This window comes from Schistocerca nitens, chromosome 12 (genome assembly GCF_023898315.1).
Source record: "Schistocerca nitens isolate TAMUIC-IGC-003100 chromosome 12, iqSchNite1.1, whole genome shotgun sequence".
Lineage (NCBI taxonomy): Eukaryota > Metazoa > Arthropoda > Insecta > Orthoptera > Acrididae > Schistocerca > Schistocerca nitens.
Window position 1 is genome coordinate 17,646,905 of NC_064625.1, and position 17,250 is coordinate 17,664,154.

Below are 17,250 nucleotides of genomic sequence, written 5' to 3' on the forward strand. Positions count from 1 at the left end.
AAACGTTTTTGAACGTGGCCTACACATTCTATTTTGCTAATAATGGCATCTCCATATGGCTAAGAGTTCACCACATTGTTGTATGCCTCACTGTCGCCATCGCCCAAATATTTGGTGTACCATATGCGTCTTGTTTCTACGCAGTGATGAAATATTTGTTGTACTCCATGAACTTCCATACCAACACTTGTTCCTCTAAAATTAGCCACACACAGTTGTGTTCTTTATGTTCATTGACTTTACAAAATTTGCAATATTTAGACATTATCTCCACATCTAACACTTTACCGGTGTCTACACTCGTGGCAGTCACTCCTCCTTTCAGAGAAGTATGTCCTCTTTTCTGCCAACTTCCATCAAGTGCAACTGCAATATCCGAACAACATCCATCATTTTCTTCCACTGCTCCCCTAGCAGCCAGTTCCATGCTTTCCTCTCTGACCTCACATACAGCTTTTTGTAATATTGCAGTCAGTTTTTCAAATTTATTTGGTGGTTGATGTAAGTTCATCACTGAACAAAACGTTCTCCCTGCAGCCATGCCCTTGCCAATGGATCGTAAGGCATAAACTAATTTAGTATTGATTTCATAAGGACGACTTGCATCTGGTTTTGAAGAACTCATAAATGAAATCACAGCTGAGTATTTAGTCCAAATTAAATCCAAAACAATTGCTAGGTCTTTTCTCCCACTGTCACTCTCACAAATTTACACACTCTGTGACTCACCACACTGTCTACATTGTACAAATTTAGAAATTACATCTGATAATATTCTCAAATTTATAATAATGTTACTGCACCCCTTGACACTTACAGTAAATTCGTTGTAACTCTCTTGAAATGGTGGGAGCTTCTTTGATGATGCACTTGTGGAAGAATTACAATTAGAAGCATCGTTGCCAGGCAACATAACCTCTTTTACAGAAAGCTTTCTAAACTTGTTTCCTCTAAATTGTCGTTTCTTGAAAATGCCTTTACGTTTCGTCATCTTCAATAAACACAACAAAACACACGTAAACAAAAACTGCAAACGCAAGTATAACAACTACTCGCAATCACACTTGAACAAAACTAACCACGTATTTGACATCGTGTTGTTTACAAACAGCAGAAACAAAAGAATACCGACTGTTGCATTCCAAGGGTAGCCAACACACTCGGGAGTAAAAAAAAATGCCTAACGTGCAATGTATGGGATATAAAGATCTAAAATATATGCAGAAAAGTGGGTGACAGAAAAGTGGGCATGGCACATAAACACACGTAGTAGGAAAATGCTCTTTAAATGCAAAATCCTTTCAGGGTACTTAAATAAAACCTTAATCTATCCAAATATGATGAAAACCGAAAATCGATATTTTTTCGATCTGAACCACGGTGTGGTCCCCTTAATAAACGTAAATCACCTGCATGAGAAACACGACGTCACAATTTTTATTTTTATTCTGTTCTTTGTTGCAGTGTCTAGTCATGGGAACCATCTCTTCGGATACACAAAAGAAGGTAAGATAAATGTTTTTACACTGGGTGATTATAAAGTCCGTGAAACCTTTTTTAGAAAATGGCGTGGAAAATGGCTAATCACAACAAAACAAACGATACAATATGTGAAGGATAAACTCTTACAGTGGTTCTTTCTTCTTAACGCGTTGCTGGCAGGTTAGTTTGGAAAACAGCCAAAACGGGTGCCAGAGACAGTAGTTGCTGAAAATTGCAGATAAGCGGGCGGAGAAAGCATTGTGTGCACTAGGACTCGCCCGTTGTCAATCGGTAGTGAGTGTGCAAAGAGCATTCCGTGGCAAATTTCAAATGACGCCACGATATTGCAACAGCATAGTGAAGTGGTACAAGAAATTCGAACAGGATGGTTGTTACTGCGATGGGAATCATTCGGGCCAACTGCGTGTATCAGTACAGACTGTGTGGACAGTCTGAGGTAGCTGTAGCGGCTATCGCTGAGACAACCAGTTTTCGGTTGAATCGGTTTTTCTCCGCGCCATTTTAATCTGATTGTTAAAACCGTTCTGAATAACTGGCTTCTGAAATAACCGATTTTCGGTTTGTTATTCCGATTTCCTGTAATAAATATGGAAATCGATTAAAAATTGGAAACCTTTGGCTGTCTCAGTTCCAAGATACATACAATCAAAATATTGCATTAATTAGGCGGATAAAAGGAAACGTAGTCCGTCGACCACTCGCTGCTTTTCTCGAAAAATGATAAGTGGAATGCAATGCAAAAAATCACCAGTATTCTGTTATTGATTCTACCTTTTCGAAACTCTGTTCGAAAATCATGTTGTAATCGAGAATCGTACCATTTGGGCATTACGTTAGTCAGTGCTAGGGGGTGAAAACAGGTTGAAGAAACTCGAGGTAATTTTTCGTGGTAACTTTTACGTTTTGAAGGGCTACATGCAGATAAAGATATATTATGTTGACAGAGGCAGCGTATCGGCGGATTTCTATTTTTACTGTATATTATAAATGAATTATTAAGTTTTTAATTTATTATTAACTATATGTGAAAGTAGTATCTGTTCCCGAAAGAACAGATACCATTGATGACCGTGAATAAAATGATAATTAAATCGACACCCTAGCTGGAAACAGGCGTTGATATACATCATTGGGGACATGTTGAAAATGTGTGTCCGGAGCGGGACTCGAACCCGGGATCTCCTTGTAACATTCCCGTCTCCACTGTACCTCTTTTGTTAATGATAACCTTCCCTTTTACAATAACCTATGTAACCTTCCCTTAGGATTTCTATCTCTTGCTTAATAACAACAAATGAAATCTCCCCTTTGAAATTTATTCTCTTTCTCAATCTTCGCATACAAATTTAATTGCTGCTTATTAAAAGATATTTTCTGATTATTTCGACGAAACATAGAATGTGTCGTCGTCGTGGCCCTCAGTCGTTATCTGCAATAACCCAAAACTGTTTCTTACCTTTTTTTTTACTGTTACTGGATCGCCATCTGACTGCTACATCGAACTGCGACATGAATATACTTACTCTGGTTTATTATATTCTATTATCTGCTGGTGGGCTGTCATAATAAGTGGCTGTATTTATAACCAAAGCTGGCGTTATTCTTTAATAGGAAAGCTGACGTTATTCTTTAATTAATTTGACTGAAGTTACGTAATTCATAGTTACACTTTTTCTTGACAACAATAAAATTTTTGCAATGTTTTATGTTGATGGTTTTTGGGATGGATTATAATCAGTGTAGCCCCTATGTTTGTGTAGTTGAGTAACGGTGGGGTACATGTACGTGGAGAAATTGTTTGCGCAGCAATCGCCGACAAAGTGTAGCTGAGGCACAATAAGTGGAACCGGCCAGCATTCGCCGAACAGATGGAAAACCGCCTAAAAACTATCCACAGACTGGCCGGCTCACCGGACCTCGACACAAGTCCGTCCTGTGGATTTGTGCCGGGGACCAGGCACTCCTTCACAATCCGGAAAGCCGTGCGTTAGAGTGCATGGCTAACCGAGCAGGAAAAGATACAAGATTACTTCAATTACTTTTGTGGTGTGCATATTGTAAGACCTTCGGTACACACACCATCAGATTATTTGACTTGTCGCTCTAACAAAGTATGTGAGTGTCAGCAATATATCTCGTGGTTTTATCGTGGCGTGTTTATCTTCTGCCATTAGGTCAGACAATAGAAATACCACTTGCACGCTTACAGTAGCAGATCGACGGTGACCAGCTTTAAACAGAACTTGATTAATTTTCACACACATTTATTAAAATAGTAACAACCATAGACATTACATAACTTTATTCTGGATGCTGTTTACAATTGACAATCTGAAGTTCCTTTAGTCTTGGTACGTTAATCTTATTCTCACATATCTCTGATACTTGACAAAGTGTCTATTCGTTTATCTTCATGGCTATGTACAGGAATGTCGTAATCTTATTAGGCGCAGACTGAAACTTGACTATAGACTGGTACAGACTAATGCAGACTGTTACAGACTGGTGCAAACAAATGCAGACTGACTAATCGGAGGTCTGTACACTCGTTTAATACCTGGTGCGTTCAAGTATCACTGCGCGAGTGTGATCCGCGATGAGAAAAGGTTCTACGTTAGCAGCAATCTCATTGGCTGCGTTACATATTAATACGCGGATCGGCGGAAGCAGAATTTGGTCCATCTCTAAGGCAGCGCCATCTCGTAGTGTGGAGATGGACGAGCGCTGCGCCTGCGCTGTTATGCTTAGCGGGGCGCGCTCTAGTGGGAAAGTTGTGTGCGCGCCAACTATGTGGAACTATGTACGCAACAACTTCACAATATTTAGATAAAATAAAAATATGGCATTTCAGTCTCTGATCGCTATTTTTTATTTTCAATGACCGGTTTCAGGCTAGCTGCCCATCTCCAGATCTGTTAGATAAAGTTAAAAATATAATTAACAAGAGAGATATAGTTACTGACAGAACTATCTTAGTTTACAAAAAGAAATTTTGGAATGTATGTATTAAATGCCAACATACCATAATTGCAGTCACAGAGTAACCTCTCAGTACAGAACTATTGGTTCGCTGTCATAACTAAAGTAATTTTTAATCTGTTAAAACCTTATATCACAGTTCGGAGAAACCTAACTGGTAACAGTAAAAAGTGCTCTCTGTCTATAAGAGTTGTGCATATGTACTAAGATGTTATTTTTTCACCATGCATACTAATGGCGAATATACTTCTTAATAATAAGACAATTTTTAAAGAAATAACATATGAATATTCACTCTGACTCAATGGGTGTGTGTCGGAAAGAATTGCTAAATGCTTTCAAAAAAACATCGCTGTGGCATTCCAGAATGAAGGGCAAATGGCACATAGACTAAGACATAAACCAGCAACGACAAAACAAATGAAATACAACAATTCCGGAGTATACAAGATCAAATGTGCTGAATGTGACAGTTATTATGTAGGGCAGATAGGGCGGGATGTTGAAATTCGGTACAGGGAACATTGCAGTCATAGCAATCAGACAGAATTTGGAGCGCATGTAAAGGATAGAAAACATGATGTGAGCAATATAAATGAACAAATGGAGGTGCTACATAAAGCTCCAAAAAGTCTCTATCTCAACATGCTCGAAGAGATTGAAATATACGCTCATCAAAGGAAAAACCCGGATCTACTACTTAATGAGCAAAGTGATTTTATGCACAGGAGTTATTATGAGATTTTTAAAGACCTGTTTTGGGCTTGCTCTTGAATGCAACAGCACGCTCCAGTAACAACCAGCTGCAGCGGAACGGCCCTCAGTGTACTGGCGGCGAGGTGAATTGGGCGCGGCGGACGAGGACTTCGCGTGGCGCTGTATGCATTCTGACGTAGGGAAATCCTCTCCACCACCAATCAATACAAAGAAGAATAAAGGCTCATTTTAGAAAGAATATCTATATGTTTTAATTACATTTTTAAGTTTCTTTATAAATTTTTAAATTAGTGTAAATTATTTCAGTTCATGATCCACACGAAAAAGATTATTCAGATGTTATTCCTTTAAAAATTGTCTTATTATTAAGAAGTATATTCGCCATTAATATGTACGGTGCAAAAAATAACATCTTAGTACATGTGCACAATTCTTATAGATAGAGGATACTTTTTAATATTACCAATCAGGTTTCTCCAAACTGTGATATAAGGTCTTAACAGATTAAAAATTACTTTAGTTATGACAGCAAACCAATAGTTCTGTAATGACAGGTTACCCTGTAACTGCAATTACGGTATGTTGGCATTTAATAAATTCCAAAATTTCTTTTTGTAAACTAAGATAGTTCTGTCAGTAACTATATCTCTCTCGTTAATTACATTTTTAACTTTATCTAACAGATCTGAAGATGGGCAGCTGGCCTGAAACTGGTCATTGAAAATAAAATAATAGTGATCAAAGACTGAAATGCCATATTTTTATTTAAAGAACGATCGCGGAAATCCCAAAAAGACAATCATGTCTAGTTTTGACAACATTTTTAGTTTGTGTCATGAACGGTAGCTGGCTCTAAATGTAGAAAAATGTAAAGTAATGCAAATGAGCAGCAAAAACAAACACAGTGTTAGCAGTGAGCTGCTTGAAACAGACATGCCGGTCAAAGGTACGGACGTGACGTTGCAAACCAATATGAAATAGAATCAGCATATAAGGACTGTAGTAGGGAAAGCGAATGGCTTATTGGGAATTTTAGGAAACTGCAGTTCATGTGTAAAGGAGGCCGAATGTAGGACACTAGTACGACCCATTGCTGAGTACTGTGCGAGTGACTGGGATCCGCACAAGATCGGACTGAAAGAAGACATTGAAGCATTTCAGAGGGATGCTCCTAGATTCGTTACTGGTACGTCCGGAAAACGCGCAAGTATTACGGAGACGCTTCAGCGACTGAAATTAGAATCACTGAATGGAAGGTGACGCTATTTTCGAGGAACACTATTTAGCAAATTTAGAGAACCGGCATTTCACGCTGAATGGAGAACGACTCTGCTGCCGCTGGTGTATATTTCGCGTAAGGACCACAAAGATAAGGTTAGAGAGATTATGGCTGATCTGGACCCATATACAGGGTGGTCCGTTGATCGTGACCGGCCCAAATATCTCACGAAATAAGCGCCAGACGAAAAAACTACAAAGAACGAAACTTGTCTAGCTTGAAGGGGAAAACCAGATGGCGCTATGGTTGCCCGCTAGATGGCGCTGCCATAGGCAAACGGATATCAACTACGTTGTTTTTTTTAATAGGAACCCCCATTTTTATTACATATTTGTGTAGTATGTAAAGAAATATGAATGTTTTAGTTGGACCACTTTTTTCGCTTTGTGATAGATGACGCTCTAATAGTCACAAACATATGACTCACAATTTTAGACGAACGGTTGATAACAGGTAGGTTTTTTAAATTAAAATACAGAACGTAGGTACGTTTGAACATTTTATTTCGGTTTTTCCAATGTGATACATGTACCTTTGTGAACTTGATCATTTCTGAGAACGCATGCTGTTACAGCGAGACTACCTGTAAATACCACATTAATGTTGTAAATGCTCAAAATGATGTCCGTCAACGTCAACGCATTTGGCAATACGTGTAACGACATTCCTCTCAACAGCGAGTAGTTCGCCTTCCGTAACATTCGCACATGCATTGGCAATGCGCTGACGCGTGTGGTCAGGCGATGTCGGTGGATCACGATAGCAAATATCCTTCAACTTTCCCCACTGAAAGAAATTCGAGGACGTCAGATCCGGTGAACGTGCGGGCCATGGTATGGTGCTTCGACGACCAATCCAGCTGTCATGAAATATTCTATTCAATACCGCTTCAACCGCACGCGAGCTATGTGCCGGACATCCATCATGTTGGAAGTACATCGCCATTCTGTCATGCAGTGAACCATCTTGTAGTAACATCGGTAGAACATTATGTGGGAAATCAGCATACATTGCAGCATTTAGATTGCCATCGATAAAAAGGGGCCAATTATCCTTCCTCCCACATTGCCGCACCATACATTAACCCGCCAAGGTCGCTGATGTTCCTCTTGTCGCAGCCATCGTGGATTTTCCGTTGCCCAATAGTGCATATTATGCCGGTTTCCGTTACCGCTGTTGGTGAATGACGCTTCTTCGCTAAATGGAACGCGTGCAAAAAATCTGTCATCCGTCCCGTAATTTCTCTTGTGCCCAGTGGCAGAACTGTAAACGACGTTCAAAGTCGTCGCCATGCAATTCCTGGTGCATAGAAATATGGTACGGGTGCAATCGATGTTGATGTAGCATTCTCGACACCGACATTTTTCAGATTCCCGATTCTCGCGCAATTTGTCTGCTAATGATGTGCGGATTAGCCGCGACAGCAGCTAAAACACCTACCTGGGCATCATCATTTGTTGCAGGTCGTGGTTGACGTTTCACATGTGCCTGAACACTTCCTGTCGCCCGGGGTGGCCGAGCGGTTCTAGGCGATACAGTCTGGAACCGCGCGACCGCTACGGTCGCAGGTTCGAATCCTGCCTCGGGCATGGATGTGTGTGATGTCCTTAGGTTAGTTTGGTTTAAGTAGTTCTAAGTTCTAGGGGACTGATGACCTCAGAACCATGTGAACCATTTTTTGAACGCTTCCTGTTTCCTTAAATAACGTAACTATCCGACGAACGGTCCGGACGCTTGGATGATGTCTTTCCAGGATACCGAGCAGCATACATAGCACACGCCCGTTGGGCATTTTGATCACAATAGCCATAGAGCAACACGATATCAACCTTTTCCGCAATTGGTAAACGGTCCATTTTAACACGAAGCAAATGCCGTCCGCACTGGCGGAATGTTACGTGATACCACGTACTTACACGTCTGTGACTATTACAGCGCCATCTATCACAAAGCGAAAAAAGTGGTGCAAATAAAACACTTATATTTCTTTACGTACTACACGAATATGTAATAAAAAACGGGGGTTCCTATTTTAAAAAACGCAGTTGTTATCCGTTTGACCTATAGCAGCGCCATCTAGCGGGCCAACCATAGCGCCATTTGGTTTCCCCCTTCAAGCTAGACAAGTTTAGTTCTTTGTAGTTTTTTCGTTTGACGCTTATTTCGTGAGATATTTGGCCTCGTCACGATCAATGGATCACCCTGTATACACATCATAGATGTTTGAGATTCGGAAAAGTCTCTGGAACCGCGTAGTGTAATTTAATTAAAGCATCTATGCCTGAGTTCCAGGCAGGATTCCCCGTTTCATTGGATGCTAAGACGCCATTCCAACACAGCTGAAGAATCTGTAATCACCACCATCCTTCGTAATACCAGCTGTTTCCCACAATAAGCAAGGTCTTTTATGAAAAAATTTGAGTGAAGCGAAGATTACTATAAACTCTAGTCTACTTAGCTTTTCGTGTAGAGTCAGATTGCTGAAGTTGAAATTCTCACATTTTAGGTGCTGATGGTTGAATTGCTATAAATAAATTTGAAGATTGTTGTTGCAGAATTTGTGTTGTTACGTTAATATATTTTGTCGCGATACAGTCTTTGAATTTTCACATTAACAAAGCCTAAATTACGTTGTTCGCCCAAAATACAAGAAATACGTCCGATTTCACCAGATCACGCTTAGTACTACTTCACTCTAAGGTAATAACCACATTCCAAAGGGTTTACAATTTTTCTTAACAAGTGTGCCAAATAATTTGCAATTTACAATATTTCCAAAAAAATTTATTTGTGCATTCAGAGTTAGTACTTATACATTGTAAAATAAAAAATACTTTCATTTCATAAATTTTAGCTTGACATATAACATATTTACTATCAAAAACAGTATTGATCACAAATTGTTTATTCCAGTGAACGGCTTCAACCACAACTGTGGTCATCTTCAGACCAATGAGTAAGAACCTCCTGGTGGTGAATTGGTAGTGATTTACCACCAGAAGGATGTTCTTACTAATTGGTCTGAAGATGACCACAGTTGTGGCCGAAACCGTTCACCAGAATAAATAATTTGTGATCAAGACTGTTTCTGATAGTAAATATTCGTGACAACATTTATCACTGTTCACTCCCACAAGGTATTCAAACATAATTAATATAACATATTATGTATAAAATTATATGAAAGTTTTCAGAAAAGCAGCTGACGCAATGAAACTTCCTGGCAGATGAAAACTGTGTGCCGGACCGAGACTCGAACGCGGGACCTTTGCCTTTCGCGGGCAAGTGCTCTACCAACTGAGCTACCCAAGCACGACTCACGCCCCGTCCTCAAAGCTTTACTTCTGCCAGTATCTCGTCTCCTACATTCCAAACTTTACAGAAGCTCTCCTGCTAAACTTGCAGAACTGCCACTCCTGAAAGAAAGGATATTGCGGAGACATGGCTTAGCCACAGCCTAGGGGATGTTTCCAGAATGAGATTTTCATATCAGCGCACACTCCGCTGCAGAGTGAAAATCTCCATCCAGCTGAAATAAAACTGACCCATCCAAAATTCGAAAAATAATGCTGGTATCGACAACTACTGTTGAGGAACAGTAATGCTAGAGGAGGAGTCCCATTACAAGCAATGTTGTTCGAGTTTAGTGGAAATACCAAGTTGGCTGAGACGTGCACGAGAATTTGGATTGAGGGAGGAGGCGTGGTACCCTGTGGAGTTGTGCAAAGCCACTGTGACAGGGTGGCGTAGGAGGCAACGCACCTGCCTAGTGAGCCAGAGACCTGAGCTCAACCGAGCGAGGTGGCGCAGTGGTTAGACACTGGACTGGCATACGGCAGGACGACGGTTCGATCCCGCGTCCGGCCGTCCTGATTTAGGTTTTCCGTGATTTCCCTAAATCGCTCCGGGCAAATGCCAGGATGGTTCCTTTGAAAGGGCACTGCCAACTTCCTTCCCCATCCTTCCCTAATCCGACGAGACCGATGACCTCGCTGTCTGGTCTCCTTCCCCAAACAACCCAACCTAGGCTCAAATCCTCGCCCCGGAAGACATTTTCATTATTCTACGTATGTACATTAGTCAAGCACGTTGGAAAAGGTCGCGTCTGGTTGCAGAGCAGGAGCTGTGGAGCGAACACAGCGACGCGTGTGCCGGGAAGTACCAGTCACCGATCCGCATCATCAGCCACCGAGCGCAGCGGCTGCCCATCCCGGCGCTGGAGATGGTCGGCTTCCACAACCTGCTGCCCGGGCCCGTCGTCGCCACCAACACCGGACACTCGGGTGAGTCGTCTCTAAAAAAAAAAAAAAACATTGTAAAATGCACAAGGGTAGTGGAGTATGTGTGGAGTGCACATGTGGGTTTCTTAGGTTAGAGAATTCCCTCCCTAGGCCCGAAAAAACGCCTCCTGAGACGCGACAAGGTAGGAGTAGGCAAAACGTAACAGGGAATGACAATATTAATGTGGTAATAGTAAACTGCAGGAGTGTCTACAGAAAGATCCCAGAACTGCTCTCATTAATAAACGGTCACAATGCCCACATAGTACTAGGGACTGGCTGAAACCAGATGTAAGCAGTAATGAAATTCTAAACTCAGATTGGAATGTATACCGCAGAGACAGGCTGGACAGTGAAGGGGGAGACGTGTTTATAGCGATAAAAAGTGCAATAATATCGAAGGAAATTGACGGAGATCCGAAATGTGAAATAATTTGGGTGAAGGTATAAGTAGGGGGAAGCAATATATTCGATACCTCATCCAGAAACGCACCCTCTCGAAACCTGGCGAGCAAGCTACACCGCGATGCAGAGCGCCTCTCTTGCAGAGTCTGCCACTTGAGTTTGCTTAACATCTCTGTAACGCTATCACGGTTACCAAATAACCCTGTGACGAAACGCGCCGCTCTTCTTTGGATCTTCTCTATCTCCTCTGTCAACCCGATCTGGTACGGATCCCACACTGATGAGCAATACTCAAGTATAGATCGAACGTGTGTTTTGTAAGCCACCTCCTTTGTTGATGGACTACATTTTCTAAGGACTCTCCCAATGCATCTCAACCTGGTACCCGCCTTACGAACAATTAATTTTATATGATCATTCCACTTCAAATCGTCCCGCACGCATACTCCCAGATATTTTACAGAAGTAGCTGCTACCAGTGTTTGTTCCCCTATCATATAATCATACAATAAAGGAGCCTTCTTTCTATGTATTCGCAATACACTACATTTGTCTACGTTAAGGGTCAGTTGCCAGTCCCTGCACCAAGTGGCTATCCGCTGCAGATCTTGCTGCATTTCGCTGCAATATTCTTATACTGCAACTTCTCTGTATACTACAGCATCTTCCACGAAAAGCCGCATGGAACTTCCGACACTATCTACTAGGTCATTTATATATATTGTGAAAAGCAATGGTCCCATAACACTCACCTGTGGCACGCCAGAGGTTACTTTGACGTCTGTAGACGTCTCTCCATTGATAACAACATGCTGTGTTCTGTTTGCTAAAAACTCTTCAATCCAGCCACACAGCTGGTCTGATATTCCGTAGGCTCTTACCTTATCAGGCGACAGTGCGGAACTGTATCGAACGCCTTCCGGAAGTCAAGGAAAATAGCATCTACCTGGGAGCCTGTATCTACTATTTTCTGGGTCTCATGAATAAAGCGAGTTGGGTCTCACACGGTCGCTGTTTCCGGAATCCATGTTGATTCCTACAGAGTAGATTCTGGGTTTCCAAAAACGACATGATACTCGAGCAAAAAACATGTTCTAAAATTCTACAACAGATCGACGTCAGAGATATAGGTCTATAGTTTTGCGCATCTGCTCGACGACCCTTCTTGAAGACTGGGACTACCTGTGCTCTTTTCCAATCATTTGGAACCTTCCGCTCCTCTAGAAACTTGCGGTACACGGCTGTTAGAAGGGGGGGGGGGGGGGGGGGCAAGTTCTTTCGCGTACTCTGTGTAGAATCGAATTGGTATCCCGTCAGGTCCAGTGGACTTTCCTCTGTTGAGTGATTCCAGTTGCTTTTCTATTCCTTGGACACTTATTTCGATGTCAGCCATTTTTTCGTTTGTGCGATGATTTAGAGAAGGAACTGCAGTGCGGTCTTCCTCTGTGAAACAGCTTTGGAAAAAGGTGTTTAGTATTTCAGCTTTACGCGTGTCATCCTCTGTTTCAATGCCATCATCATCCCGGAGTGTCTGGATATGCTGTTTCGAGCCACTTAGTGATTTAACGTAAGACCAGAACTTCCTAGGATTTTCTGTCAATTCGGTACATAGAATTTTACTTTCGAATCCACTGAACGCTTCACGCATAGCCCTCCTTACGCTGACTTTGACATCGTTTAGCTTCTGTTTGTCTGAGAGGTTTTGGCTGCGTTTAAACTTGGAGTGTGGCTCTCTTTGCTTTCGCAGTAGTTTGCTAACTTTGTTGTTGAACCACGGTGGGTTTTTCCCGTCCCTCACAGTTTTACTCGGCACGTACCTGTCTAAAACGCATTTTACGATTGCCTTGAACTTTTTCCATAAACACTCAACATTGTCAGTGTCGGAACAGAAATTTTCGTTTTGATCTGTTACGTAGTCTGAAATCTGCCTTCTACTACTCTTGCTAAACAGATAAACCTTCCTCCCTTTTTTTATATTCCTATTAACTTCCATATTCAGGGATGCTGCAACGGCCTTATGATCACTGATTCCCTGTTCTGCCCTTACAGAGTGGAAAAGTTCGGGTCTGTTTGTTATCAGTAGGTCCAAGATGTGATTGGATTGAAGATTCCTATATAACAGAACGCAGCATGTCATTCTCAATGGAGAGAAGTCTTCCCAGGTTAGAGTGATTTCAGGTGTGCCGCAGCGGAGTGTCGAAGAACCGTTGCTATTCACAATATATATAAATGACCTTGTGGATAACGTCGGAAGTTCACTGAGGCTTTTTGCAGATGATGCTGTAGTATATCGAGAGGTTGTAACAATGGAAAATTATATTTAAATGCAGGAGGATCAGCAACGACTTGACGCATGGTGCAGGGAATGGCAATTGAATCTCAATGTAGACAAGTGTAATGTGCTGCGAACACAAAGAAAGAAAGATCCTCTATCATTTAGCTACAATATTGCAGGTCAGCAACTGGAAGCGCTAATTCCATAAATTATCTGGGAGTACGCATTAGGAGTGATTTAAAATGGAATGATGATATGAAGTTGATCGTCGGTAAAGCAGATGCCAGACTCAGATTCATTGGAAGAATCCTAAGGAAATGCAGTCCGAAAACAAAGGAATTAGGTTACAGTACACTTGTTCGCCCACTGCTTGAATACTGCTCACAAGTGTGGGATCCGTACCAGATAGGGTTGATAGAAGAGATAGAGAAGATCCAACGGAGAGCAGCGCGCTTCGTTATGGGATCATTTAGCAATCGCGAAAGCGTTACGGAATGACAGATAAACTCCAGTGGAAGACTCTGCAAGAGAGACGCTCAGTAGCTCGGTACGGGCTTTTGTTAAAGTTTCGAGAACATACCCTCACCGAAGAGTCAAGCAGTATATTGCTCCCTCCTACGTATATCTCGCGAAGAGACCATGAGGATAAAATTAGAGAGATCAGAATCCACACAGAGGCATACCGACAATGTTTCTTTCCACGAACAATACGAGACTGGAATAGAAGGGAGAACCGATAGAGGTACTCAAGGTACCCTCCGCCACACACCGTGAGGTGGCTTGCGGAGTATGGATGTAGATGTAGATAAAGCTGTCCGGCCAAGGAGTACCCGGAAATCGTGATGATGGCATATGACTCGCAGCGACGGGCTAGGGCAGTTGATAGCAGCGCTGTCCTATGCAAAATGTCTAAGCGGGTCTGAGGCTTCCATACAGCCACTCGTCGATCAGTCTGGTGTTGCAGTTGAAGTTAGCAAAATGAAAGCTGAAGTTTTAAATTCCGCTTGTAAGAAGTCGTTCACGCAGGAGAATCGTAAAATATGCCGTCGTTTGACCATCGCAGTCCCCCGTGTGGAAGACATAGTAATAAGCATACCTAGCATAGAGGAAGAGCTGAAAACAAGTAAGTCATCATGTCCAGGTGGAATTCCAGTGAAGTTTTACGGAGAGTGCTCTACGGCATTGGTCCCTTACTTAGCTTGCATTTATCGCGAATCTCTTGGCCAGCGCGAAGTCATAAGCTACAGGGAAAAAGCGCAGGTGACTCTTGTGTATAAGAAGGGTAAAAGAACGGACCTGAGACGCCGGCTAAATCCTCTGGACAGAACAGGTAATAGGATTGTGGAAAGGGCTAACGGTTGAAGTCAGTTGCTGTTTCTAATCGTCCGCCCCCAGTAGCTCGACGGCACGGTAGCTCAGCGTGTTCGGTTAGAGGGTTAGCAGCCCTCTATAATAAAAAAAACTGAGTTAATCGATCAACAACGAACTTATATGGATGTATTACGACGTCCCCCACGAGCAGATGCAACGAACGAAAGCGAACAAATTGAGATTTTTTTTAATTAAAAAAAAGTGGTCTGCGCATTAGACTGTCAATCCTAAGGGCCCGGGTTCGATTCCCGACTGGGTCGGAAATTTTTCTCCGCTCAGGGACTGGGTGTTGTGTTGTCCTAATCATCATCATTTCATCCTCGACGACGCGCAAGTCGCCGAAGTGGCGTCAAATCGAAAGACTTGCACCAGGCGAGCGGTATACCCGACGGGAGGCCCTAGTCACACGACATTTCATTTCAGTTTCTGCTTATAATTATCATTTATTGTAATTTAGCAACTCTTTCACGGCCGAAGGCCTCCAACAAGAAATCTTAACAAGATAAAAATCCAATTAAGATAGCAACAAAATAATTTAAAGAAACAGGATATGCAAGGTGCAATACCAATGGCTGAGGGCCACAATGAAACTTCAAAATTTCAAATATATTAATATAATCTTTAATTGCAGAAGGCCGCAGTGTTTAAAAGATAAATTTAAAAATTAATTTTGCAAAATTTTAACAAATAAACAATAACCATAAGCCTAAAATTTGAAATAGCTGACAACAGATAATTAAACACCGGTGGCACTCAGAAAGCCTCCAGGGAGGTCGGTCTGCCCTCGTTCACTTAGGCGAGACAGGTGGTGAGCCCAGCTACACTTGATCCGTCGGAAACCAACCAGGGGACAGCCACGGACCGACCGACACAACGACTTGCTTCCCATCAATCAGTACATGAGGACTCAAACACAAAGGACACAAACGTGAGTATGCACAATGGAGTATGTATTAGCTGTGAAAACTACACTCCGACGTCCTGGGTCGGTGAACCACGAAGCTCGTAGCGATCGGACAGCTCCAAACACGCTACGACATTGCGCAGGGACCGCCAGCGGACCCAGCCAACTGCACCGCACGGAGAAGTCCTCCCAGGTCCGTACCAACCGACCGACAGACTGCTATTCCGTCGCGACTGCACTGCTGGTGCGTCTCCCACTCACTTCCGAACACACGACGGCGGAAATACTGGCTCTGACCCAACCGTGCAGAAGAAACACGCCCACTGGCTAAACGACATTCCTGCACCAGGAAAGGAACGACCCAAGTTCCAGAACACGGTAATTGAAGGGGGCCAGAAGCGCTCAGAGAACCAGCTACACGTCGCCCGTTGAGAAAACCGACCTCTCAGAGCCAGTATGCCGACAACATTTAAAATAACTTGTCAAAGGAAATCACGCCAACTACACACACAACCTGACAAACACTTGCACGAAGACCCGAACGATACCCAACAGTAACTAAGTACACACGAAGACAAAATCGGGTGTCACACACACACACACACACACACATACACACACACACACACACGCACACACACACAGCCGACTCATGAACGATCGGCGAGGCAAAACGCGTCGTCCGGTAGGACGACCGACCGACGATCCACCACGACCGTGGCCCGGCTCAAGTGATGCGTGGCGGCAATGGTCGGGCGAGCCATGTCGACGCAGACCTCACTGCTGCTCCAACCCGACTGCACTAGTGCCGCATTGCAACTCCCCGACTGGCAGGTCCAGACTGCGCTCCAGAAACGTTCCAACCGTCTAGCAGTAACTCGCAACCCGAACTCTCGATCCGAACTGGGACCAAATAACTCACAACAGACAACGAGCGGGAAGTAATAGCAGTCAACACTACGAGCGGCGGTACACCGATACGCGCTGCTAACGCAGCTCACGGTCAGGCAAAGCAGCAACTCAGTGGCAGTAGTAATTTAAATTAACGTCGTAAGGTGGAAGTACGTTAAAAAAAAACAGGGTGTAAAATAGATGAAGGCGGGAACACGAACCACACACGGCTCAGGACCCTCGTAATTACAAACCAATACCAACTGTTTGCTGCAGAATCCTAGACTACATTCTGAGTTCGAATACAGTAAATTTTCTAAAGACCGAAAAGCGTATGTCCCCGAATCAGCACGCTTTTAGAAAGCAGCGTTCGTGTAATAGTCAGTTCCCCTTTTTTCACATGATATACTGCGAACTTCGGATCAGAGGCAATAAGCAGGTTCCATTTTTCTAGATTTACGAAAAGCATTTGACACTGTACCTCACTGCAGTCCGAGATATGGGAGTGTCTCGAAGACTTCTTAAGTTACAGAACCCAGTATGTTGTCCTCGACGGCGAGGATAAAGTCAGCATTCTCTATATACATAAATGATCTGGCGGACAGGGTGGGCAAAAATCTGCGGCTGTTTGCTGATGATGCTGTGG

At 42.8% G+C, this 17,250-nt stretch overlaps 1 protein-coding gene across 1 annotated transcript in view; it reads left to right on the forward strand.

Annotated features, from left to right (window-relative positions):
* The window catches only part of LOC126215342 (carbonic anhydrase), a 177,337-nt gene that overhangs the window by 114,213 nt on the left and 45,874 nt on the right, over positions 1 to 17,250 (forward strand). The window contains exons 3-4 of the mRNA XM_049942024.1: positions 1,465 to 1,506; positions 10,594 to 10,761. Coding sequence (XP_049797981.1) covers positions 1,465 to 1,506; positions 10,594 to 10,761 — 210 coding nt within the window. The remainder of the gene's footprint in view (positions 1 to 1,464; positions 1,507 to 10,593; positions 10,762 to 17,250) is intronic.